Genomic DNA, 24,847 nt, shown 5'->3' with positions numbered 1-24,847 from the left:
ACCACCACCACTCACATCCAGATTCTGCTATTAAACAACCCCTTCAAACTCTTCCTTTCGCCAAGTGTTTTCAGAATTCTCAACAACAACACGCTCTCCCGAGACTCGATGGCTTCCAATCAGTCTCCCGCTTCTTCCAACTCTCATCCGATCGCCAAAGTCAGCATCGCCATGACCGCTAGCACCTCTCAAGATGGTAGCGCAGATGCGAAAGACGCAAACGACATTCACCAGTTGAACGCTGTAGTCCCCAAGGTCCACTCTACCCAAGATAGCGAAAACCAGCAGCTAGACACCCACGTAGAGAATGGCAATGATAGCGATCAGGACGAAGATCGTCGTCCCGCCAAAAAGGCAAAGACAACCGGCGGCACCCCAGTATCGAAGATAAAAAACTCCACAGATGAGGATTCGTCCATGGATAATGCTCCTCTGCCAAAGAATGATGGGTCTCTCGTACAGCAGCTGAACGCTATCAAGCGTAAGGCTTCTCAGTCTAGCAAGAAGAAGGTGTCTGATACCAAAGCCATCCCCCGCCCGGCGACCTCAGATGAGGACTCAGATCAATCCACAGTCGAAGACTTCGATGATAACTATACACCGGAGCAGCAGCCCAAAGTCCGAACAGCCCGAAAGGCACCCGTAGTACCAGCTAGACGGAAGGTCGTTGCGAAAGGTGCCAACAAGAAGACTCATGCCCCGCTCCCGATCATGAGGACACCTCTCGCCATGCCGAAAGAAGAAGGGGGCCCGAAGAAGTTCACCACTTGGAAAGGCCTTACTAATGCTAAGCTCGAGGAGGCTATCAAGGCCCGTGACTTCTGGGATGAATTCCTAGACAGCGATGAGGGAACGACCAAGAAAGCTATGGCAGAGGCCTTGGTTGAGTGGGATCTGGCAATCTTGAAGGGCGAGATTCGAATGCAGATTGAGGCGAATGGACCCGATCACATACTCGCAGGGCGTGACAAGACCCTTGATGAGATGCTTGCTGAGCTCCCTGCGAATAAGGCGCCAAAAATGAAAGTCGACATCAATGCCTTGTTCGAAGAGCCGGAAGGAGAGAATGGCGGGTCACCAGATGAGGGCGGCGACTTGGAGCAGATGATGAGCACTGCGCTTGAAGGAGACGCCCCGGGCGAGCAATTGGAGGTCTCGAAGGGAGACTAGATCTTCTTGCAACTTACTGGTTCATTCTTTCTCGGTCCGTTATCGCAGTCTCCCTAATAATCGCTATGAGGCCTTAGATGAGGCGTCGTATGAAGAGACTTGAGATGACTACGTCCTCCAGAATTACAGGTCAAAATTAAAGTATGCCTCCAGTTTTCTGTTTACTCCTTGTATGCCCGAATAAAAAGACAAAGATGAAGTGACAATCACGATTAGTTTGGTTCCTTTGCTGTTTTCAACGTCGCGTTTGCTTTATTTGATAAAATGAATTACAAACTTTTTCCCCTAGAACATAGTTCTCAGAATCGCGTGTGTGCTATGGAACAAACCTATACGAGCCTCGTTATATAATCTGGCTGTGTGACCCGTTCGCAGCCTATTCTGAGAGTGTTTACGTTGCGTTTCACCGATTGCAGATGTGATATTTCCAAATTTACGAACTCTCCAATATTCCGACAGTCATCCCTGGGAACAGGCTTCCAGCAGAAGTTAGCCACAAGCGACTTCTATATACAATTCTTTATCGCCAGCAAGTATTATAAGGGCACAATGCGAAGTCGACCAACTATAGACGCTGAGCTGGTTGTTCGAGACCATACACTCAAATGGTGTAAGACATTTGCTTACAATGTCCAGGCAAGAAAGACGACATCACATTCACTGGAAAGGAGGGGAGATCCGTGTTTTCCCGGTGCTCGCCGCATTGTGTCAGTATGTGAATGATAGCCCGCGGGCATCGTTGAACGACATTGAGGGATGGTTCCGGGTCAGAATCACTCATCATGTATCTATAAGACCCACCACATTCATACCTTCTAGCTTTCCTTTCCTCACCAACCTTGGAACTCGCAAATCCCACCACCACCAGCTCTATTCACCAGGTTTCCCACACGCCACCAGCCCTGTCCCACCAGATCTTCCACCACCACTAGCTCTGTTTCGCCGGATTTCCTACAGCCTAGCTTTCCCCAACATCACCAACACATCCTCCACTGTCATCAGTACTGTCATCAGTATCAATGGCTTCACCTCAGGCTTCCGTGTCTCCCAGCTCTTCTCCCGTTGCTGAACTGAATGCCACCGCCGTTACTAGTGGCGCAGGCCAGCGTCCTACGAGCGCATTTACGCTGGGTCCCAATGGTGTTCCGCGATTGAGCTCCTTCAAGGGGAATAAGGCGACTTTTGGCATCTCCAACAGCATTCATGGTGCAAATCCCGCAGGCCAAGCCAGAACCCGTCCACATTTAGGTAAACACAGGGCCGAAGATGATGGAGAAGATGCCAAACAGGGCTGCGACCGTCGTCCAACCAAGAAAGCAAAGTCTGCGCACGCTGGTGGCCCAGTATCTCTTGGGCAGAAGTACACAGATGAGAATGGAGACTCCTCCATCGAGGATGCTCCACTGCAGAAGAAAGATGGGACTGCATTGCAGCGACTCAATGCTTCCAAGCGCAAAGTTGCCCGAACCAAGTCCAGCAAGAAGCCAGTAACAGATACGCAAACCATTGCTCGTCCAGCTCCTGTAAACCAACCCAAGGAAGAGGCCACAGAGGAAGACTCTGAGATGGAGTACCTCCCAGAGCAAGATGACGAAGAGTACAGCGCTCTTCAGTCCACAGGACCAGTCCCATCTAGGCCAAAAGTTGCTGCCAAGGGAGCCAGGAAGCGGAAAGCTCGTGGCCCTCGTAGCTTCGTGAGGACGCCCTTCGCAATGCCACGCGAGGAGGGTGGCCCGAAGGACATCTCAACATGGATGGCCCATTTCAAGAAAGATAGGCTCACCGAGGCCATCAAATCGCGTGATTTCTGGGATGAACTCGTATCCCGATTCCCGAGCCCCAACTGTAGGGAGATGGCGGAGGCCTTGGTGAAGTGGGACATGGCCTTGTTGAAAGGCGAGATCCGTGAGGAGATCGAAGTCCACGGACCAGATCATATCCACGCGGGCCGAAAGGATGGAAAGTCTCTTGCAGAAATGCTTTCGGAACTGCCGCCGGATGAGGAGCCAGAGGAGGAGGAGGAGGAGGAGGAGGAGGAGGAAGAAGAAGATGAGATCATCGAGGAAACAATGCCTGAGCCCATCGAGGATCTTGCCGAGGAACCCATCGATCCGCCAACTCCCTCTAGTGAGTCTAGGGCTCAGCAATATCGGAGCGGCGAAGCGCCACACTCTCGGCCCCTCCCTTCCAAGCGCCCCAAGCCCAACGAGATCAGCGGAAAGCAGATGATGAAGACCGTCGCGACCGGTCGCATCGCTAAGAGGAAACCCCCGCCCTTGTCGGTGATTGACGGGAGTAATTTCCAGTCCGAACGCGTCCTGGATCCAGTACGCTGGCTGCAACGCTGGAATGCCAAAGAGATCGCCAAGGAGGATGCCCGAGAAGAGAGGATGAAGGCCGCCCGAGAGCAGAGGATGAAAACCGCTGCGGAAAGTCTCATATCTGAGAAGACCTCCCCACCTAAGGTGGTGGACTGGAAAAAAATGCATCCGGTCATGAGTCCAACAGACTGGCTGAGTCTATCGAACGAGGAACTGCTAGAGGCTGCGAGCAAGCGCCTTCGCAAAGAGTTGCTAGAGAAGCATTCACAAGAAGAATTGTCATACGTCCTAGCGAAGCAGGAACTCGATCTCCGGACGAAGTGGGCGGAGAAGACGCAGAAGCCTACTGATATCAACACCGCCGAACTTATGCAGCGCCAGTATGACGAGGCGATAGAAGCACGGGAAAAGTTGAGGGTGGAAGAGGCTAAGAAGATCGATAACTGGCGGCAAGGCGTGGACCTTGTCCCAAAGGAAGACGGGAGCGATGACCTCGAGCAGCAGATGGAGGCCGCGCTCGCAGGAAGTGACAAACCAGAGGAGGAAAAAGACAGCGTGGACGCGTTGTTCGAGGACTCGGAAGAGGAGTAGGCTGTTGTCGTGGTTACCTTTTTTTTCTGGGTTTCTGTTACCGTTTCGTTTTCATTCCGTGACTAATGGTGTTAAGGGATTCTAAGAGGGTTACCGGGAAAAACTTCTTGGGACTTGAGATTTTATGGAAGTATGGAGGGAGTTCTGTAACCTGGTGCCTGTTTTCTACATTCTGTACTCTCCTCTCCTATCATGCGTACGAAGCAGCCCAAAAAAGCTCTAGAAAAAGCCTCTAAAAAGGATTGAGATACATGCGGCATGTCACGTCCTACACAATTGATTGCTTTAGTCGCAGTGCGTAGATACGTAAGGCCACTAGCTTAGATGTAAAAAGACATGAAATCACGTAAGACGACCTAAAATGCTACATCTCTCCGAACCTATAATGTGTGCTTCTCATCTAATATCATCTCCTGTCGTTGGTGTTAAGCGTGAGGAATTACGCCAGTTAAATTACGCAGAACCCCAAGGACCGAGACATATAGTGTCTTTCGAAAAGCCTGTGTATACCAGTTTAGTCCTGCTCGTAATGCACTCACATGGTTCTACAATTATATGAGATATGGGGGGCATCATATCCAACAACACTAATCGAAATCAGTCTTTTGTGGATTCATAATTTCATTGAGCCGTCCTTGTCGTGTACCTTGTTGGATTATAGCAATCACCTACAGCATGCAATGATAGTAGCAACCAGTAGCAATCAGCGTGAATCATGTACAAAATGTCCAGTTCATCAATGTTCAGACGCGACGGCCTGAAATCCAACTAAGCGACACCTTCTCCCCTCTTCACGACTGGGTTGAATGCATCACGGAACTGCCGGCATAGTTCAATTCTGATGCACGAATTCCAAGCAGAAATCCTCCTGGAGTTCGTACTCTAGGTTAGTCTACAGCGATCTAACGGGTAAGACTAGCTGAGCTGACAGCGTCCTGCATGGAAAGGTAAAGTCAACTGTATCGCATCGCTAATACTAATCATCTAGCATCACTAATAATCATCACTTGATTTTAAGGTGATGTCAAATTTAATGCGGCGGAGACTAGGCCAGTCGGAAACGGTTCTGGTTAAGCGAAGTAGCTAATCGAACTTTCCTGACTATGCTAACCCACAGTCATAAAAGTTACGTATGTTTGTGCAAACCGTGTGCTTAGAGTTGTGATAATCTTAGGCGTACCCCTTTCCCTCACTAGATTCATAGCGCAGTCACTCAATTAGGGGTCATGCGTGAATAAGCAGGAGCAAGCAGGAATACTTGTGAGTCAAGCTCTAGACAAACTTCTTCATGTATACGAGAAGAGCATGGCATGTCCACGTTTCTTCTTTTCACGCCTATCTGCATTTATCTCTGCTGGCTTTTCGTCATTGCGCGATCGGAGTCACCACCCAACTTTCTTCCTTTGTCGTCTCTTGGATGTCTATTTTTCATTATCAATGCTATATCATTCTCTTCCGCCGGGTTACCCTCTCCTTCTCCCTAAATCTTGCATTTCAGGCGAGTGTGTGTTACCTGCGGACAGTCACGAAAGGTTCAGCCGAAAGAAGCCTCTCAACTTACGGGTGGTGAATGACTGACACGCTAAATGTTTCTTTAGCTCTCGTCGGGCAACCATTGTGTATGAATTAAGGCGGCGACAGGCACGCCGCCGTTCTACTCTCCAGCGCTGCCAGTATCGAGGGAGGTAGGCGGGAGGCAGACGGCTTGGCGCTCGCAGTGGTGAAAGAGGCCCGTGCACAATGAATACAAGACGAATTCACCTCCACAGCCTCCATTTAAATCCAGCGAGCACCCAGTTTTGTTCTAACTCTCTACCGTGGTTGCACTTCCAAATCCACCACCTCCTGCTCGTTATCGCCCTTCATTGAAGCCTTCACAACCCAACCGACACATTTCCTAATCCGTGTTGACACTTCCTGTTTCTCTACGTTTCCATATCCAATGGCTCCTCCGAAGTCATCCGCGGTCTCCAAGCGCAAGACCTCTGCAAGCTCGGCGGCCAACCCAACTCTCCGCATGACAGACAGCACGATCGGTTCCAAGCGTAAGCTTCAAACCGCAGATGATGACAGCAACGACGAAGGCAAAGGTCAAACTCTCCTCAACACCTTGGATGACAGCCGTCCCAAGAAGGCCAAGCCAGCAGATGAAGTCGCCCCAAGCTCCCTGATGGGAATAGCCCCAATCTCTCTGAAAGACAAGTTCAAGGACGATGTTGCTATGGACGATGCCTCAAGCAAGAAGGACGGTACTTTTGTCCAAAGGATGAACGCCTCCAATCGCAAATTCGCAAGCTCAAAGTCAAACAAGAATCCAGTCCCCGATACGCAGGTCATCCCGCGTCCACCTACTTCCGGTCAAGCCAAGAAGCAATCTGCAGTGGAGGATTCCGACTTTATCATAGAGGACGTTCAGGAGGAACACGACGAGCCCCAAACTACCCTTACGAAGGCCAACACGAAGACCGCAGGTAAGCGGAAGGCCGACGCAACTGGTGCCAGCAAGCGGAAACTCGATTCGAGTAGGACTCCACTAGCACTACCAGGAGAATCAGGAGGCCCAAAAGCACTCACTGTCTGGAGGCAAAAATGGTACGGCACCGGTTGCGAAGAAGTGCTCAAAGACCGCGGCGTCTGGGATTTCTACGTGGCTAATTGGAAGCGTTTGGGGGTAAAAGTCACTACCCAAGTAAAGGCTGAAGCGCTCTACTGGCACGAGATAGAGGCACTGAAGGCAGAACTTCAACATGAGATCGAGGTCCGCGGTCCTGACTTTCAGTTTCGGGAAAACAAGACTTTGGCGGAGTCCCTCGCCGAACTTCCCGCGAAAGAAGAGGACGAAGAGCAGGCTGTGGCACCGCCGACGACTTCGAAGGGGCTGAAGACTGCCAAAACTCCTACGCGACCTGAAATGAAGGTAGATGCAGCAGTAGCTAGTCTCACCAGAGACAATCCATTGGGCAAGACTGAGAAGAAACTCTGGAAACCAAAGCCAGTCCAGACGTGGATTGCTCTCTCCGAGGAGGAGCTACGCAAAGCAGCTCGGAAGCGCCGTGTAGATCTCACGCCCCATCCTCAGGATCAGTGGGCACACCTGCTGGCCAAACACGACCTCCTGGACGAGAACAAGCCGATCGAAGACTTGCAAAGCGAGTTTGACCACGCGAAGCAAGGGAAACTGCACGCGGACGACGAAGCCCAAGCATCTCCCACCCTCCCAGTCCAATCCGAAGGCACGAGGATCGAGAATGTTTCCCCGCCAATTGCGAAGGAGGCACAGGTGGAAGACCCGGACGCGGGGGAGATAAAAGTGCCTTCTACCCGCCCCGTCCCCTCAAAGCGCCCAGAACCCAAGAAGTCCCCTTCCAAACCGAAGCTAGTTTCCTCAGCGGGTGTCACAAAGAGCACCTCTCCACGAATGGCAGAGAAGAAGCTAAGGATGGAACAGGCAGAGAGGCTGCTAGAAGAGGCAAAGAGGAGAGAAGACGACGACGACTTCATACCGGCGTTGGGCCCGGCAGCTCTGCAGGTGAAAGAAGGTCGTAAGAAGCGCATAGATGAACGGAAGCTGAACAAGGCAATGGCAGAGGCAAACAAGTTGTTGAAAAAGAGGAGAGAAGCCGAAGGGGACAAAGAGTGGATGCAGGACGTCCAGCAGGCGATCTTCGACGCACTCAAGAAAGAACAGGAGGCAGGAAAACCTGTGAAGCCCATGGAGAAGCTTGGAGATGGCGGAGGGTCCGAGGAGAAGCTTGTGACACTGTTCGCCGGAAAATCGATACAGTGGTACATTTCGAATTGGCATGCGAGTCGTGGTATCCAGCTTTCGCTTAATTGCGATTTCAACCCCGACGATGACGACGATCCAGGCTTCTGGTCAGAGGAGGAGTAGGGAATACGCTTTCCGTTTTCTTGTTGCCGTTGGTTCATTATGTAAAAGAAGAGACACGATTTCTTTTCTAGTATTAGCACTTGTTTAGACGAAACGAAGCCATCGCCGTTCAGAGTGTGTTAAGTGCTATCTTTGTCGTATTAGCTAGGAATGAATTGGACTAGATTTAAGAGGCCGAAGACTTAACATCTTATGTGTATGAATTTGGTATGAGTAAGGGTGTCTTGGCGTACTAGGAGGTCCTGCAAAATGATAGACAAAACTAGACTGTTTTCGAGGGCCTGGCATGCGTACGGATTTCAAGGAACGGCGTGATTTGTGTCAAATTTAAAGTGTTCGGAATCTTACATCGTACTCCTTGGCCTCTGCTACGGTCGGGGACGTCTTGGGGTATTGTAAGGTCTAGCAAAATGAAAGTCAAGTTGATGTGATATTGCTCCTGAAGATTAGGATGAAGTTTCAAATCCTTTTGTACCTATATTGCTTGGGTCACCGATACCCCCAAACCCCCATAGCTCGCCAACCCACCCAGTCCGCGGCTTCCATCATAACTAGGCGTACTCCCCCCACGCCCCATGAATGGGTTGCAGATATCATGGTCGCAAGTCGTAGGATGCCTTGGCAAGGCTGAGTGAGTCGGCTAGTTAAGGGGGAGTAGGGGTACCTTGATGGCACCTCAAGGAAAGCAAAAACGCAGGAAATCGACTCCATGACCGCCCCATTAAAAATTGCATTCTCAACCTTCTCATTAGCCCAGGGGTGCCTCAAACATTCCAGGACCCCCTCAAATCGCTTCAAAACTTGGTTGGATTACAACTCTGCCCCTTCACATACGTGTTTTTACCAGGTAAATGCACGCAATACTGAGCACCCAGCGTCCCTCTTTCTCGGCGTGGTGCTGCGGGTGGTGTTTGGCGTTTACGCGGCTCGATACACCTACGCGTGGATTGGCTTGGTAGCGTGACAGGCCTGGAGCGGGCCCTTTGCTTCAACTTCGCTCGTCATGTTCGTTGCTTCTTCTGGATTGGAGAGATGTTAGTATTACATCACACGAAGATAGAAGAGAAAGAACATACCTTTCAGCAGAAGCCGTCATCTTTTCACACGACCTGTAGTGCAGCTACTGGATCTCGCCACCTTCCCAATCAACCTCATTCTCCGGATATGGAAGAGTTTTCCTGGTAGAGGCGGCAGTGACAGTTTCGGTGGAACCCAGGGTGTTTCCTGCAGCACTCTTACCACTACTTTCGACGGCCTTCGTCTCCGCTGCCGCCTTCTCCGCCTTTGCCTTCTTCTCTTTCATATATTCGGTAAAGCTCTTCTTAGGAGGAGGACTAGCCTTTGCCTCGGAGGCTACATCTTCACGCTTTCGCTTCTTGGATGGAATAAGCAGCATTGGCGGAGGTAATGCCAGCGGCGTGACAACAGGCGGTGCGGGTGGAGCTAGAGAAGGCGACGCCCCTGGTGTGACAACTTCTGACGCCAGCGGAGTGCGAGGCGGGGACCACCACTGAATGACACCCAGCGAGGCTAGTGGAAAAGGGCAAGGCGACGCATAGGGTGTGAGAACTTCGGATGCTAGTGGAGTGGGCGAGCGTGACGCTAGAGGCTGTGGCTGTGGAGCGGCGGCTGGCGCTGGTACTACGGCGGAGGGAGGCGGCGGATGAGGTACTTGCGAGTTGCTTTCGAACAGGCCCTTCTGTGGCATGGAGGGTGCGTTGCCGTTGGGTGGTTCAATGCGTTGGGCAGTGGTGCGGAGCTTCTTTGCCGTGGGTTCCTTGCTTTCTCTCTCTTTCTCACCCTCATCGCGCGTGCGCTTTGTTGGTTTATTGAGTCCGATGGTGGGCCGAGCCTTCTTAACTTCATGTTCCTTCTTTCTCTGCTGGACTTCATCCTCACCACGACTACGCTTCCTGGACGCGACGGTGGGAGTTGTCGTTGGACGAGATGGCGGCAGTGCTGATGCAGTAGACTTGTTCTTGGCCACACTTACACCGCTAGTTTTGATCCTTTTCTCGCACGGCTTATCCCCTGTCAGTTTTCTCTTTACGACTCCTTGCGGCTCTTGCGCCTTCTCATCCTTGGTCCTCTCCGCTTCAGTCTTTTCGGAGGATCCCTTCTCAACACCAGAGACGACGTGCTCTTTGTGGCGAGCCTCGGACCTTAGAGCATCGAAGGCGATGAGGAGCTCAACTATGAGGTCCTTGTCTCCATCAACTCTCTTCTGGGCAGTCTCGACGTGTTCGTGGAACTTTTGACTGAATCCACCTACGACATACTCAGGGTCACGAGAATAGAATTCTGGCAATTGACCCGTTTTCAAAGGTCGGAGCCTGTAGCAGATTCGCCAGAGCTTGGCAATGAAAGCGGTGTCATGTAAATGTGCTGTGATCCTTTGCTTGATGTCTTTTCTGAGAACACTGAACTCAATTTTGGCGAAGTCTTCTCGATCGGAGTTGGCAGTCTTCTTGCTGGATGTTTGGACTCCTTTGGTGATAAGGCCCTGGTACTCTTTCTTGCCTTCGAAGCTGACCTCGCTCCGTGCGGACCCAGCGATCTCGGTGGTGGCGGGACTCTTCGTCTTCTTGACCGGAACATCCTCAGGAGCTTCGACACGCGAAATACTCATCGAGGTAGTCCTTTCTTCAACCGTCTCAGCTTGTGGAGCAATATTACTAGGATGGGCCCTTGTGCTTCTATCATCCCCGACGTGGACCTCGACATTGATTGTGTCAAAGAAATAGAGAAGCGCAGCAGCGAAGTCTTTATCTCGTGCCGTGCCGCCGGTATGCTTTGCACACTTCTGCTGAACAAGACGCTTCAACCAGGCCGCATTGCGAGACGTGAAATGCGTGCCCATGTTTTTCGTCGGTCGTGTCTCGTGACAGAATTTCAACAGCGAAGTCAGAACAGCCACATCATTACCAAGACCAATAACCTTCTTGCCGAGCTCTTCTTTGAGATCCTCGAAGTCCCTCTGCTCATATCTTCTAGTGTTGTTCTCAGCGGCGCTGTCTTTTTTGGGTTCATTGAGCACACCTCCATTATCGTTGTCTTCTTCGGCAAGGCTCTTCTCGGCCGAGGCTGACCGGCTAGCCTGTCGACGTTGCTGTTCGGCGTATGTGTGACTGAAGACAGCGAAGTCTTGGCTATTGCGCTCTGGCTTGAGCTCGTAGTAGTACTTGAGGAACTCAAGCATAAACTTCATATCGCCAGGGATTCTGTGGTGCCTTGAGTCTCCAACATATCTCTTATACTTATCCACTAGTCGAGTATACAGATAGTGGAAATCACTCGCCTTCTTCTTGTCATAGGCCCGGGATTCAGAGCGTCCCAACTGGCATGCGCATTCCACGAGATTGATCAGAAGGCCAGAATCCTTCACATCGACAGCGCTGTTAAACTTGTTGTAGAATATTTTTCTGAGCACTTTGAGCTGTGCCCAGTCCGGGTCCCTGGACTCAGACGGACTCTTCCCGCCTTTCTGCTTGTCTTCGGAGACTTCGGATTGCGCATTGCTACCAGCCCGGATATCTGATTCACCATCGCTATTGTCGTCCGCAAAAGGATCGTAGGAATCAAGCGTACAATCAGTGTCCCAGTCGCCCACCTTGTTCTGAAGGTCGAACGACACGATGCGGTCGATGACGTTACGCTTTGTAGTGGACTTGGGATATGCGATGCCGTCGCGATCACACAAGGCTCGGAGCTGGGCCAGCTTGTAATCCTTGTTGTAATCTTTTGGGTCGAGAGGGCGTATCGGTAGCTCATCTTCTAAAAGAATGTCAGTCGAAGGCAGCTAGCAAGGACCGAGGTGAATGGCTACACATACCAGGCTCCGAGTCGTCTACCTTCTTCTTCACAAGCTTAACCGCAAGACCTCGGCAAGCGGGCGTGGTCTCGTCGCCGTGTGGACCCGGACGGGTATTCGTGAGGTCTTTAAGTGCAGGACGTTGAGCGCTCTAGAAGAGGATCCGGTTAGTCTTAGATGAAACGTGTGTAAGTGCGAAGCTGTCATACGATGCTCAAGGCATGGAGGCATGGCGGCATGGCGGCAAGGGGTTAGGGTGTTGGTAATTCGCGTATCAATAGCGTGCGATGGGAGCCGCGATGGAAGGAAACGAGGTATCGATAGCGGGAAAGGATCTTACCGTAGTGGAGCGGGTGGTCCTCTGGGAAACGGCAAGGTTCCCTACAAAGCCTTGGTCAGCGCGACAGTCATCGAGACGGTTGGTGGTATCGAGGAAAGGTACCTTCAGTGGCGCGTGGAGCCATGTCGAGATGTTTCGAAGGTATTCCGAATGGCAACAGAGATGTTGCTAGGCAAGGATTCGCTAACTGACGTAGCAAAAGTGTGAGAAGATGAGAGGTGAGTGAAGGTTCCAGCATTCAGTGGGGATGTCGGAGTGTGTGAGAAGAGCAGAGCTGTCCGCGCCTTGCGGTCGAGGAAGGCCCCTCCAGCAGAACGGGGTTGGATAGTGAATGCGACCAACCGCGGCCGCATCTATCCGCGATAGCGCGGGCCGCCGTAGGTCGGAGCGACTCAAGCTATGCGTCTTCCACTAAGCATCGCGTAGGCCGATGGAGTTTTCATATTCTATAAAGCTATGTGCCGGCGATGCTCGCGGAGCGAAGGAAGCCCCACGGCTGAGAGCGGCAACACCGCCATTAGAGTAATATGTAATGGCGTGAAGCAATGAAGTAGACACTGTAATGGAAACTATGCTGTTATTCTATATCAACGCGAAGACGTACATTTGTTTTCTAGTGAAGGTTGGAGACGGTTTATAAGAGTTGTTGCAAAGATTATATTTTGTACGTGAGACTCATCGAAAGTGGCGAAGGGAATGTGCAGAAACCAATATGTGTATGTTTGAAGGCGATGCTTGAGCAGGAAAAGAGGATCCTCACAATGCTTGCAACCCTCTTTCGGACATTTTGTTTTGATCAGCTGTGATATCATCCATCCAGTATGAAAAAAACCAAGGCTTGACAGGCGTAGAACAGGCAAACACTCTCTCCAGTCTTTGCTAAACTCTGGAAACATCTTTCTGGATTCGAACACGCGTGTTCCGATTGCAGAGATCGGGTACTTTTAAGTAAGACACTAAGCGGGTTTCGAATGCATGGCGGAGGAGAAGGGGGTAATACTTGCTCAATGTCGATTTCCTCTTCCAAATATATAAACATCCAAATCTTGTCTATCCCGGTTTCTATGACCGATAGTTCGTGGTTCGTCCTGGCGTGTTCTACAGCATCGTGAATTCCAAAGTCAGATCGATGTCCCGTCAGAATGGCAGTAACACCAGCTGTCTTAGATGGCAGTAGACTCGGTCTCACTTGAGATGTATTATGGCACATTTATAAGGTGTCAAATGCTGTCGTCCGATGAGAATCGGGAACAGGGAGAGTGGTGGTGGAAAAGCGCCGTCGGATCGGAAAAACCCTCAGCTCCGAAGCGCTGCATTTCGAGATTACGGATCGACTTCAAAGGCCACCACAATAACGAACTCCCGTCGCGCTCTACCCTCTCAAACCCTCTTATCCTTCCTCAAACCCGACAGATATATACCTACTAGCCGAACCCACCAACCGCCCCCATCCTCCTCTCGCCAGCGACTCCGGCTCCCCCGAGAGTGGCAAATCAACACCACACGAGCGTAACTACACCTAAAGAGCGTCCGGAGAAGAAGCCAGATCAAGATGGGCGGTCAAATTTCACGCTTCTACTCGCTGATATTTGCAAAGAAGGAGATCCGGATTCTGATATTGGGGCTCGTAAGTGCCAACAAGTCCACGCGTCCACGGAGACTAGTCCCCGAGCATCGCAGACTAATACGTTGTCGGGGGTAGGATAATGCGGGGAAAACAACGCTGCTATATCGTCTAAAGGTACGTCTTTCTCGAAGTCTGAGCATGGTATTTGTTCCATGCTAACTAGGGTTTACAGATAGGAGAAGTCGTCACAACGATACCGACAATAGGCTTCAACGTCGAGTCTGTCACGTACAAGAACCTGAATTTCAACGTCTGGGTGAGTAGCATTCTTCTCATGCTTCTTGGCTATTGCTGATATAGTTCCTCTGCAGGATCTAGGCGGCCAAACCTCGATCCGGCCCTACTGGCGCTGCTACTATGCCAACACCGCCGCTGTTATCTTCGTCATCGACTCCACCGATATTGACCGTCTAGGAACCGCCTCCGAAGAACTCGCCGCGATGTTGAATGAGGAGGAGCTGCGCGACGCGGCATTGCTGGTATTCGCGAACAAACAAGATCAGCCGGGCGCAAAGGGGGCAGGAGAGATATCTGAGGCGCTGCGGCTAGGCGAGCTGAAGGACAGGAACTGGAGTATCGTGGCGTGCTCTGCGATTGATGGGAGAGGTGTGGATGAGGGTATGGATTGGTTGGTGGTGAGTGACAGACCGGCTTCGAGGTTTGAGAGCATAGTACTAACGGAGCATGCAGCAAACTGTACAGTCGGAATCGACGTAGCGCAGCGTGATTTGGCGTGTGGCATCTTGGCGGGGTGGTCTTGTTCTATACCAGCATTGCGGAGTTTGGGAGTTGGTCCCAAGGCCGGAGCATCGGGTCATTGGCGTAGGTCTACTTATCAGCAGACACTAATTGAGCATATGTGCAATTTTAGTATCCCATTCACGGTCGGCAAGGTATTACGGTTATAGATTCTGGGATTTGGATGTCATATGTGTCTCATGGCTTATCTCTATACTACATGCAGCAGAGCCCGAACTTTCCCTTCTACGCATGAATCTGTCGTCAATTTGAGCGTATTGACATATAGCGTAGCACAAGACGTAGAGCGTGTGTCATTTCTGGCGGCAAACAATTAATCGTACGATAGATCAAAGGTCCACCATTCGTCTTCGACGGTCCGCAAATGCGTCAAAGATTTGGCATCGCTGGGGCTTTGAGCCATACGAAGATGGGTACCGTTAGGTTGGCCACGTTGGCGGTTCGTGCAGCAGCCCAGCGTGCAGAACGGTGATGGCTGTAAATGTCTAACTTCGATAGCAGGCACCATTTCTAGGATACTGTTATACACGGACGGATCGCAAGTCTGTCAGGTTCCAAGTCAAGCATGCGGATGTCGAAAGCAGCGCCACGTATGGTGCATACTCAATGATACGTATTGCATAGATCCCTGGAGCTCTGCGGCGTGTAATTTTCAGTCATATCCAGCAATTAGTCCTTGCCAGTGTCCCAATCAACATTTTGGTCGGGAGCGTTCCAAATTCTTTCAACATATCCCATGTCAAGTGGATCTCCACTCATCACCATCCCCGTCACACTCCACTCCGATCACTCGTCTCCGTCAATACATCTTTTCAAATCTCTCTCAAGCACTCGTCTCCTGGGAATTCCATGCCAGTCATCTCAAAATATCCCAAGATCGTTGAAAGCCATCTTTGGTATTCCCCGTTGACGTCTAGGCCTCCACTTATCACGCTCCACGTCATATTTTACTCCTACCACCTCATTAGTCTATACTACCCCTCTCTTCTACCTATGCAAACACCTCTTTCCGCTCAACGGCTAAGCCTTGAATCCTCGCCTTCCCCATCCCCGTCCACTCCTAGGACCTCACTTGGTCAACTCTTTCACGTCTATATAGACAGCTATTCTCCGCGGCTTCCTTGCTTTTACTATGCCGGAGTCGCACCATCTTTGACCATCGCACTCCACTCCGATCACCTCACTTGGGAAACACCAGCCTAGTCCCTAAGCTATAGAGGTATTATGTGCATGCTTGCTTGCTACTTCTATCCTACACCTCTCGGCCTCACCAAGTGCAAAAACGTTGCAGCTCTGCGGTAAACTTCGTTCGTGCCCATGGTTGCTTCTGACTTCAATCCAGCTAACCTCCACTTCAGACCTCACCTCCGCCTCTTAATCAACTTCAACTCATAACTCAACTTTCCACCTCGCCACTCACTCCATCTTTGAATCAATAGTAACACGCCAACACACTTCCCTCACTACTAGAGAGGCGCCAACTCAATGGACTACGCTGATGGCGCAACTGCGCCAATCATGACGGCAGACATCTCGACGTCCATTCCCCACCCCGGCGTACATGATGCCGCATCCCCAAGCGAGCTTTCTACAGCTTCCAGCCCAGATCTGTCCAATGCTTCCACGGCAACCCTGAATAAACCCGTCAAGTCTCGCGAGGAGAGATTGAAAATCAGGGCTGATTTCTTCGAGATCTTGTACAATGACATAAAGCAAGACAACAACGATCTGAAGAAGGGACTCGCGGATGCGAAAACACAATCGGGCGTCTTTGAAGGCCAACTTACTGCTTCTGAGATGCGGGCGGGAGAGCTGGACGACAAGCTTCAGACGATGGAAGCGTCCCGGGATGAAGAGAGGGCGGCGAAAGAGACATGGGAACAAGAGGTGAAGACGTTGTGCGAGGAGGTGATGAAAGAGAGGGCGTGCGCAGAAGAACTGCGAGTAGTCATTGCACAGATGGGAGAGGAGCAGGAAAACAAGAACAGATCGATCGTAGAACATCATGAAGCCAGAATCCAGTCCTTGCTCGAAGACTTTCATAAGGAAAGAAGAAGCTGCAAGATGAAGGCGAAGCAGAGAAAGGGAGGCTGGTGGGATTGCGAGTTGAGGATGGCAAGGCGGAGGATGAACTCAAGAAGTTCGGGGAAGTGTTTCAGCGCGAGATTACTGAAATCCAGGTTTCGCTCGATATCAAGAAACGGCAAGGGCAAGAGGTAGTCACCCGACTGGAGCCCCAAACTTCACGCGCTGCAACGGAGCTCGCGGTGGTGCAGAACGGAAAGACGGTCCTCGAGAAGGTGCTAGCTGATGTTCAGACGGTCAAGCGATACCTACAGGTACGGCCATCTACTGCTCAAACATCAGCGACAACGACGCAAGCGACCGGCAGAATGCGCAAAAGGCCACGAGTGGGAGATTCCGACTCGGGTGAAGATTATGATTTAGATGAAAATTATGACTCTGATGAAGATTATTCTGCCAGACCAAGCAAGCGCGCGAGCATAGACTCTAGCCTTGAGTATCCGAAAGTGATCTCCTGCGCGGATATCTCTTCATCGCTTTCAGCAGCTCAAAACTACATACAAAAAGCATGGAACGCGCCCGGGATCAAATTCGTCGCGTCCCTCCCCCCTAACATAAACTTGAGTGACGACAGCTTCCCGCCGCTATTGCAAGCGCCGCTGGCGGCATATCTGAAGAACTTTCTAGCCGAGTATTACCGTAACACCAACATGAAGTTTCCTTGGGAGGAAAACCCTTGTGGCAACCATTACTGGGAGAAAAACTGCATAGGAGTAATCCAGGGTATGGAACGTCATGCAAAATCAACGTGGCCGAAAGGCTACCCCAGGAGTCGGGCTTGTCGCGCATGCTCCGGTGCACGGAGACCGTGCATCATGCTCAGTGTCACTGCAGCAAACCACTTGGGGAAAGATATCTATGCATTGTCCTTGTTGCCCTTGAGAACCGAGCTCCAACCCGGGGGATTATACCGTGCTGAGCGCCCTGGGACATGGATATGCGATTGGAGCCGGGAAAAGAACATTGAGTTCTCCAATATCGTGGGCACCGATGCCCTATGGAAGCTATGATGGCTAAAGAGCGACCATTCTTCGGGCATCGAATCCGCACGGTAAAGAAGCCGAGTCGATTGAACTTCCAGTTGACCAGGTTCAGATTTCATCGACATACGAAAAAGCCTGGACCTAACTAGTTTGTCATAGCAAGCACCACGCTACATCCACCTCTATTCATTTCCCATTTATTTTCTGCTCTACAACACCTATGGGAGTTGCAATTCTAGCAGTACGGACGGCTTTTTGAGATGGTCCTCTTCACCTGGTCCATCTTGCTTCGGCGGGCGACGAGCACCGGGCCTCGTTTATCGACCCACACCGGAAAAATGTAGGCTATGGTTTCCAATGATCTGGAATGAATTACCATCACCAAGAGAGTTGCGGATCCAGCTTGATATGTCCTGGTTCTACCAACATCCATACTGAGAAAAGCCGGGAGACTCCGCAACCCGATCTTGAAGGTCTGGGATGGTGCCGCAGATTTTCGAAAGTTCCCTCGGGATTGGGATTATCTGAACCACAAATACCAAATTTCCGGCGGCCCTATGACCCTATACGGAAGACATACACAGCTCTTTACTTGCTTGTTTCTCTTCCCTTGCTCCTTTGCAATCCATTTGCTATTCCCAAGTCGAAAAAGCGGAGGTCCTGTCATCTTACCCTCTATTTATCGTTCATCGCTATCCCCCTCTCCACCACAGCCCCGACGATCTTAGCTATTGGAAACACGGCGTTGCCCTCACAATGACGTCGTGCAGAGGCTATAAGAAGAGAGAGGCGCGCGAGGCTTATGAAATTAGCCATCATGATCCCGGTGCGCCACAATCTCACATCGAGCAGCAGAAACGGACGGCAAAGACACACCTTTGTCCAATGCCCTTCCTTGTCATTCATCCCTCTTCAGTAACGGTCCACAAGATATTTACGATGGTCCCTTCGGTGGTACTTTCCAATCCCCATACAACCAGGTTATATCGGTCATAATGGCTTCTTATTACATATCTATTTTTTTTTTTCATATTCGTCAAAGCGGCTTGGATCTCATTCCCTTCCTTCTTCTTCAGCGAGTAGTTCTCCAGCGAGTAGCTTCAATCTCCCCACAAAAGTATATATTATCTACCATATCATGAGGGAAGCCATCAAAGCCCGTTACGTGCGTGAATTCTTCATGTAGCCTTTGAGTAAATTGAAACGTTAGCCTCTAGACAACGTTGATTAAATTTCCCAAGGATTGCTCTATCCATCTAACGGACCACACCATCCACTTCACACCTCTCAGCATCTCAATTTCCTAGATGCTGCCTCTTTTTTAAAAAGCATCTCAACACGTCTGCCCATTGCACTGCCTCACTAAGCAACACCAGGACGTCCTTTCATCCCTACCAAGATCTTCTTTGACCACTTCATCTCTCATACAAACCCTTGGTCTCATCGCCTCAGCTCGGTCCATTGTATCCCACCCCAGAGACCTCACTTGGGCAAGCCCGGCACTACCTCTCGCCTATCTCAACGCCATTCTAACGCTCGATCGCGTATCCTCCTTTACACCACAACAACCCAATCGCCGCGAACTAGGCTACGGCGCAACAGCATCCGCCTTGCCCTCAAGGGTATTTGCCGTGCCCTCGTCTTCAGAAACGTAGCCAACCTAGGCTACAGGCCTCGCCCTATCGTCTTAACTTCTCTCTTCACATCTTGAAATAGTCCCAGAATCAATCGCATTAGTTAGCGCATGTCCAAGCAATCCCTACACCACCATCTCTCACTATCCGCAACTCGTTCGATCTGAAGGTTCCGAAGTGCTGGAACCTGCATGGTCGACCAACGATGGACGGCAATCCCTCCGTCTCAGAGCAGACGCCATCGGTAATGCCGGACCATGATGCGTCTCCGCTAGCGACGACAGACACCCCCGCATTCATGACAAACGTCAACGTAAATGATACGTCCGCTCCCAACGAAGACATGCGGCAACAGACGTCCGCTTCTATGGGCTCGACCGCCCCAAAGAATCGGGATACGACTCTCCGCAAGTCGAAACGAGACCTATTCTTTCATCTCAGCTAGTAGACCCGGAAACACTCCGGGCCCAGGTCACCCACTTGCAAAGCCTGAATGATTTCCAGAAGAGGCAGAACGAAGCCTTGAATCGCGATCTTACCGCGATGGAGGGCTGGGGTCTGGGGCAGGAGAACAAAGTCGAATTTGCTGAGAAGCGGGTTGGAGAATTGGAGGTGGGGCTTGAGAAGATGGAAGTAAGCAGAGACGAGGAGAAGGCGTCGAAAGAGGCACTGGAGCTTGAAAAGAAGTCTTTGGTTGAGCAGATTTCTGCTGGGGAAACTCAGATGAATGGCCTGAAGCTTGAGATCGAGGGAATTAGAGGGCTTCACGACGAAGAAAAGAACACGATTCATGAACATCACGATGCAGAGATCCGCTTCTTGCTTAATACCTTCCATAAGCAGCTAGGATACCTTCAAGAGCAAGTTGGGTCGGGAACGGAGAAGCGCAACCACCAACCAGATGGAAACGGCACGATGTCGCTAGACGAAAACGCGATCATGAACTTCAAGGCAGAGCATTGGAAGCAAATCAAAGAAATCTTTGCATTGCTTGACACCGGGAAGTCTGAAAGAGTCCGTCAATATGAAAAGACGTGCAGGCTGGAAAAGGACCTCGGGAAGGTGACGTTAGACACCACTACTCTTCGGATTGAGAAGAGTATTTTGGAGAATAACCTCGGGTACATGTCCTTAAAGAGTAATAATCTCCGGACCCAAATCAAAGTCTAGAGAAGGAGCTGCGAGATGTCAAGAGGGTGAAGGAAAAGTTGGAGGCCGAATTCTCCAACCAAGATGAGCCGTGGATAAAGAAGGAAGTCGATCATTGGCCTCCTGAGAAGTTCCGACTACCAGAGGATCCACCAACACACTCGTCCGACACAAAAAGAGCAAAACTCAATATCAGCACTCGTTACAGAGGTATACAGCCATCGTCTCGAGATCTCTCCGCCCCTCAATCTCTACAACTATTGGGATACGTCCTAGCCTCGTCAGAGAACTCGGGATCTGGATCATTGCCAATGATGAAAATTCCAGTTTCTACAGACAGCATACAGTGCGGCAGGTGCCAGGAGACTAATCCTACGAAGGGCTGGCTGACAGGCTGGTCATGCTTCTTGGAAATCGAGTTTGAGTCAAATACAAAAGGTCAAGAAACAACAAGCTGCTACTGTGGACATTCTGTCACATATACTATGTCCCTCGAATCCTGTCTTGCTGACAGCGAACCACCAAAACTCTCGCCCTCATTCGATCCAATGCTATCCAAACAGAGGATAAGCGATCGCGATGATTCAAGCGTGTATCCGGGGGCAGTTCTTTACGACTTGCGTACTCGTCAGGCTACCATTGAATATTCCAGCCACAGTTCACGGGTCAAGATTCGGGATTTCGAGACCGAAGTCGGACAATGGGTGGCGCGATCTTTGAGAGAGTGGTTCTCGATCCCGAGACCACAATTCTGGGCCGAGTATAGAAAGCCGAAGAGAAGGCGAATGTGCTTGTACTGCCAGACTCACAAGCACGACTGTTTCCCACTAAATCCCAGGAGAAGGGAGGCATGTGTTATCTGCTCAAGAAGAGGTGTTCCGTGCTTGGTCATCAATGGTGGAGTTTTTTTTTTGTGGCTCACGTTACTACCTCTAGCAGACGACTACCGAAAAGGTCTGCTATGGAAATCACTCATTTCCTGGAAGGATCCAGAGACAGTTAAGAGGGTGGAACGGGAAAAGGAGTTGCGGCAAAGTCACCAGCCTGCGCCTTCGAGCAATATATTTTCACCCAATCCCCAACTTCCAAGTTCAGATCCCGACGTCAATATGCCCGGTTGATGCCACGATTTGCTCCCTGAGAGAGCTTGGAATCCTTGCTTTCTAGTCGCGACATGGCAGTCCAGTTTTCCCCTAGTCTACATTTGCATCATCCCTTCCCTATTACATTCCCATCTCGAGACGAATCGAGGCGTGGCGGAAAAGCAAGTAATTTTGGATATAGCTAGTATCCTTCCTTCACATATTCTGATGAAATTTTGAATTTCCATCTTTATCTTTTGACCTTACTTAGGTAGTATCCCAAATCAAAAGTCTGAATACGTCCCAAAAACCACAGATTCCACTCATTATTTGAAATCACTGCGGATACCCCCCTACGGACATTGAGACACCGTCAAGGTAGCCCTTCCCGCGTAATCTGAGCGTTTTCGCTCTCGATGATTCACAGATTGGGTCTTTCGAGATCCTGACATCTAAAATCGGTCTTTCAGTCAAAAGAATTGGCGATTGACGGAACCAACTACTGGGCTGGTAAGTCAGCATGGTTGGCGGATGTCGGCTTTTCGTGTACGTCTAATTTGCACTTGGTGGAGCGAATATACGGCACTGGACCTAGAAAAAGGTGGGATTGAAGATGCAGCATGTGGACAAGCAAGGATTTAGATAAAGAAAAGTTTGAGGGTGAAAAATTGTCATAGTACTATGTCAAGCCGTCGACGACCATGGGAGAGGTCCGCCCGACTATTTTCCATGGCCAGATAACACCCGCGGATCCTTACAGGTATCTCGCATACCTGACTGTGAACCATCTCTCGTCGTGGCGATCATCCCGATATGGACAATATTTTGTCGGAGTCGTCCATAGCTGACAAGACGTATCCCTCTTCCGTATCACGCGTTGCCAAATTCTAGAAACAACAAAGGGGAATATTCTAATATTGACAGGGGACGGGTAAACGCACACCCCCTTTCGAGTAACCGCACACCCCCTTTCGAGTAACCACACACCCCCATCTCATATGATCTTCTAATTGGCTTGGAGGGACCGGAAGCTTCCTCCGGGCATTCATCTTCACGTCTCTCTCTGCATGTAATGCTATATGCGAGGCTGTATGTAAGCTTGTACGTGAGACTATACATACGGCTACACTCAGGTTGAAAATTGATGTGAACTCTGTCTTATTCCGGGGGCCCGAAGGCCAAACTATATACTACGTAGGAAGTGACTGTATGCATAGGCAGAAGCACTAATTGGAGGCAGCAGTAGGCAGCATTAGGCAGGGTAGGCCACCGTACCCCAACCCCTCTCTGTAGAAGTTGTAACTGGCTAGGCATGTAGGCAGCTACTATGCCAGCAACTCCAAGTCTGTACGTAGGTGACCGTGAACCGTATGAGTTGTTGATCCTAGGTTGTAGCTGTTACAACCCGAGTGCTACATGGATTGGTATGGCTATATCGTCTCTCCATTTTACGGCTCAGCTTTTCTAATTTGTGCAGCTCTATATATAGCCGTACGTAAGCTTGTACATAATGCTATATATAAGGCTATACGTGAGGCTATACGAATTGGCATGGCTATACAGCCTCTTTGTACAGCCTCTTTGTTTTACGGCGCATTCTTTCCAATTCCTTCAGCTGTATATACAGCCGTATGTGAGCATATACATGAGGCTATACGTGAGGCTATACGAATCGGCAAGGCTATGCAGGCTGCTCAAGGCTGCACGAATCGGAAAGGATGCACGAGTAGATGCACGTGAAGATGAATGCCCGGAGGAAGCTTCCGGTCCCTCCGAGCCAATTAGAAGATCAGATGAGGAGTGGGGTGTGTGGTTACTCGAAAGGGGGTGTGCGTTTACCTGTCCCTTATTGACATTCTTTAAAAACATTTCATATGACACGGCCATGGCTTGCCAACGATGCTCTGTATCCCGTGTCATGTCACTACCGTCGAGGGCAAGTCATGTACCCAAATCGAGGACATCCATCCAAACCGAACTCTGGATGACCGGATCTCTCCTTGTTCTAACCCGCTTCACTTTCAAAGAATCTTTGGCGCACCCAAACGATAGGAATGAGGGATGTCATTAGTAGACTATTGTCCAGCCGATGGATTCACGTGTACCAGCCGACTTTCTTGAAGGCATCTTTCGAGAATGTTCCACATAACACGATCATTGCTGTCTAGCTAGTGCTTCCTTAGTTATGGTTCATGTAACATACGTGTACGAAAACAATGTTTTATCAATTTTAATGTCTTGAGTCTCACAATGTTCCCGCTCAGTATTCGTTCCCCCGGAGTCTGTTCATCGCTCATAACTACTATTGATGAGACGCATGCCGCTTGCGTCGGCAACACCAGTCTCTCGACGAAGTTCATTTCATCACTTGAACGAGATTCAAGCATATGATGAAAACCAAATCTTATATTCAACGAGAAAGCTGTATCTAGGTCTGCATCAAAACTCGCTGGTGTTCATCTTGTAATCTCCATTCTCCTTCATGTTTAGATAAGGAGACTCGAGGAAAAGGCATGAGGAAATCAAAAGATGAGTGAAAGTTAAATTTGGAAACTGAGAAAAGGGATTGGTGATAGGTACCGGTAACTTGCAAGAAAGAAAAGAGGAACCGAAGGCAAAATCATAGTACTGCTGACTTCTGATAATGCCTCAACGCCCGGCAATAAAGAGTGTTTGTACCAGCCCTGCATTCTCCTGCTCCAGATCCGCTTGTTCGGCTTCAAGTCGTACTTTCTCCTGCTCAAGATACCCCTTCTCAGTCTTCAGGCGGTCCTTCTTGACGTTCAGAAGCTGAACCACACCATGCAAATGCTAGGTCTCGGCCTCTTCTTCCTCCAAGCGTGTTTCCAGGGATAAGATGCGAGCTGTCAAAGACGACTCGATCGAATCTCCAGTCGGGTCGGTGGCATGACCATTGGTAGTGGCGATACCGTCTGAACTTTCGGCGTCATGCACAGCGTCATTCGCGCTGGTCGATCGGGGCTCTGGCATCGCTTGAGATGGTAGACGAATTGTAGGTTGTGGAATTGGGATCGGCGCCTGAGCGGAGCTATCTGGGTTGCCGTCCGTCGTTCGCGGCATGTGCCAGACGTGTGGTAGTTGATCAAGACTGCATGTATCGGGTTTTCAACGCGGTTGGGGTCAAGGTAGAAGTGAGGCTCAGAATGAAGAAGTGATGGCCAGACGAGGTTTCTGTCGGGTGCTGAGCCTGCTGTCGTGGACAGGCCTCAGTGGGGCAACCAGTGAAGTAGATAGTCTAGTGATGCTCAATGCAGATCATAGGGCGTGTCGGCTGTTGGATTCGTGCCGCAGTGACACCGACGTGGTGGACGACGGAGGGTGAGTTTGAAGCGGGGTTGTCCAGACGGAGGGCAGACGTGGAGTTGAGTCAGAGGTTCAAACG

The 24,847-nt window shown here is 50.4% G+C and overlaps 7 protein-coding genes across 7 annotated transcripts; 5 read left to right on the top strand and 2 right to left on the bottom strand.

Annotated features, from left to right (window-relative positions):
• Positions 1-108: 108 nt before the first annotated feature.
• BDZ99DRAFT_481866 (uncharacterized protein) lies at positions 109-1,170 on the top strand (the record flags this gene model as incomplete). The annotated part of the gene is made up of 1 exon (XM_033722445.1): positions 109-1,170. One exon carries the CDS (start codon positions 109-111, stop codon positions 1,168-1,170), a length of 1,062 nt encoding a protein of 353 aa, XP_033570857.1.
• Positions 1,171-2,189: 1,019 nt separating this feature from the next.
• BDZ99DRAFT_546542 (uncharacterized protein) lies at positions 2,190-4,082 on the top strand (the record flags this gene model as incomplete). Its single annotated transcript, XM_033726877.1, has 1 exon — positions 2,190-4,082. One exon carries the CDS (start codon positions 2,190-2,192, stop codon positions 4,080-4,082), a length of 1,893 nt encoding a protein of 630 aa, XP_033570856.1.
• A 1,869-nt stretch (positions 4,083-5,951) lies between these two features.
• Positions 5,952-7,974, top strand: BDZ99DRAFT_503086 (uncharacterized protein; the record flags this gene model as incomplete). Its single annotated transcript, XM_033723940.1, has 1 exon — positions 5,952-7,974. The coding sequence occupies exon 1, from the start codon at positions 6,025-6,027 to the stop codon at positions 7,972-7,974; it is 1,950 nt and encodes a 649-aa protein (XP_033570855.1). The 5' UTR covers positions 5,952-6,024.
• A 1,120-nt stretch (positions 7,975-9,094) lies between these two features.
• BDZ99DRAFT_546531 (uncharacterized protein) lies at positions 9,095-12,249 on the bottom strand (the record flags this gene model as incomplete). Its single annotated transcript, XM_033726876.1, has 4 exons — positions 9,095-11,748; positions 11,807-11,936; positions 12,126-12,166; positions 12,228-12,249. The coding sequence occupies 4 exons, from the start codon at positions 12,247-12,249 to the stop codon at positions 9,095-9,097; spliced, it is 2,847 nt and encodes a 948-aa protein (XP_033570854.1).
• A 1,428-nt stretch (positions 12,250-13,677) lies between these two features.
• Positions 13,678-14,659, top strand: BDZ99DRAFT_546529 (ADP-ribosylation factor-like protein 1; the record flags this gene model as incomplete). The annotated part of the gene is made up of 5 exons (XM_033726875.1): positions 13,678-13,752; positions 13,828-13,866; positions 13,925-14,008; positions 14,064-14,387; positions 14,443-14,659. 5 exons carry the CDS (start codon positions 13,678-13,680, stop codon positions 14,467-14,469), a joined length of 549 nt encoding a protein of 182 aa, XP_033570853.1. The 3' UTR covers positions 14,470-14,659.
• Positions 14,660-19,418: 4,759 nt separating this feature from the next.
• Positions 19,419-21,483, top strand: BDZ99DRAFT_481860 (uncharacterized protein; the record flags this gene model as incomplete). The annotated part of the gene is made up of 3 exons (XM_033722444.1): positions 19,419-19,526; positions 19,718-20,334; positions 20,379-21,483. 3 exons carry the CDS (start codon positions 19,419-19,421, stop codon positions 21,481-21,483), a joined length of 1,830 nt encoding a protein of 609 aa, XP_033570852.1.
• Positions 21,484-22,571: 1,088 nt separating this feature from the next.
• On the bottom strand, positions 22,572-22,855 carry BDZ99DRAFT_467996 (uncharacterized protein). The gene has a single exon (XM_033721144.1). The coding sequence runs from the start codon at positions 22,756-22,758 to the stop codon at positions 22,603-22,605; it is 156 nt and encodes a 51-aa protein (XP_033570851.1). The 5' UTR covers positions 22,759-22,855; the 3' UTR covers positions 22,572-22,602.
• Positions 22,856-24,847: the final 1,992 nt, after the last annotated feature.

This window comes from Mytilinidion resinicola (genome assembly GCF_010093595.1).
Source record: "Mytilinidion resinicola strain CBS 304.34 unplaced genomic scaffold BDZ99scaffold_25, whole genome shotgun sequence".
In the NCBI taxonomy this organism is placed as follows: domain Eukaryota; kingdom Fungi; phylum Ascomycota; class Dothideomycetes; order Mytilinidiales; family Mytilinidiaceae; genus Mytilinidion; species Mytilinidion resinicola.
This window is presented reverse-complemented; position numbering and strand designations above follow the sequence as displayed.

Coding starts and splice junctions, on each gene's coding strand:
- BDZ99DRAFT_467996 (XM_033721144.1), bottom strand. CDS start 22,758: ATGCCTAGCCAGTTACAACTTCTACAGAGAGGGGTTGGGGTACGGTGG.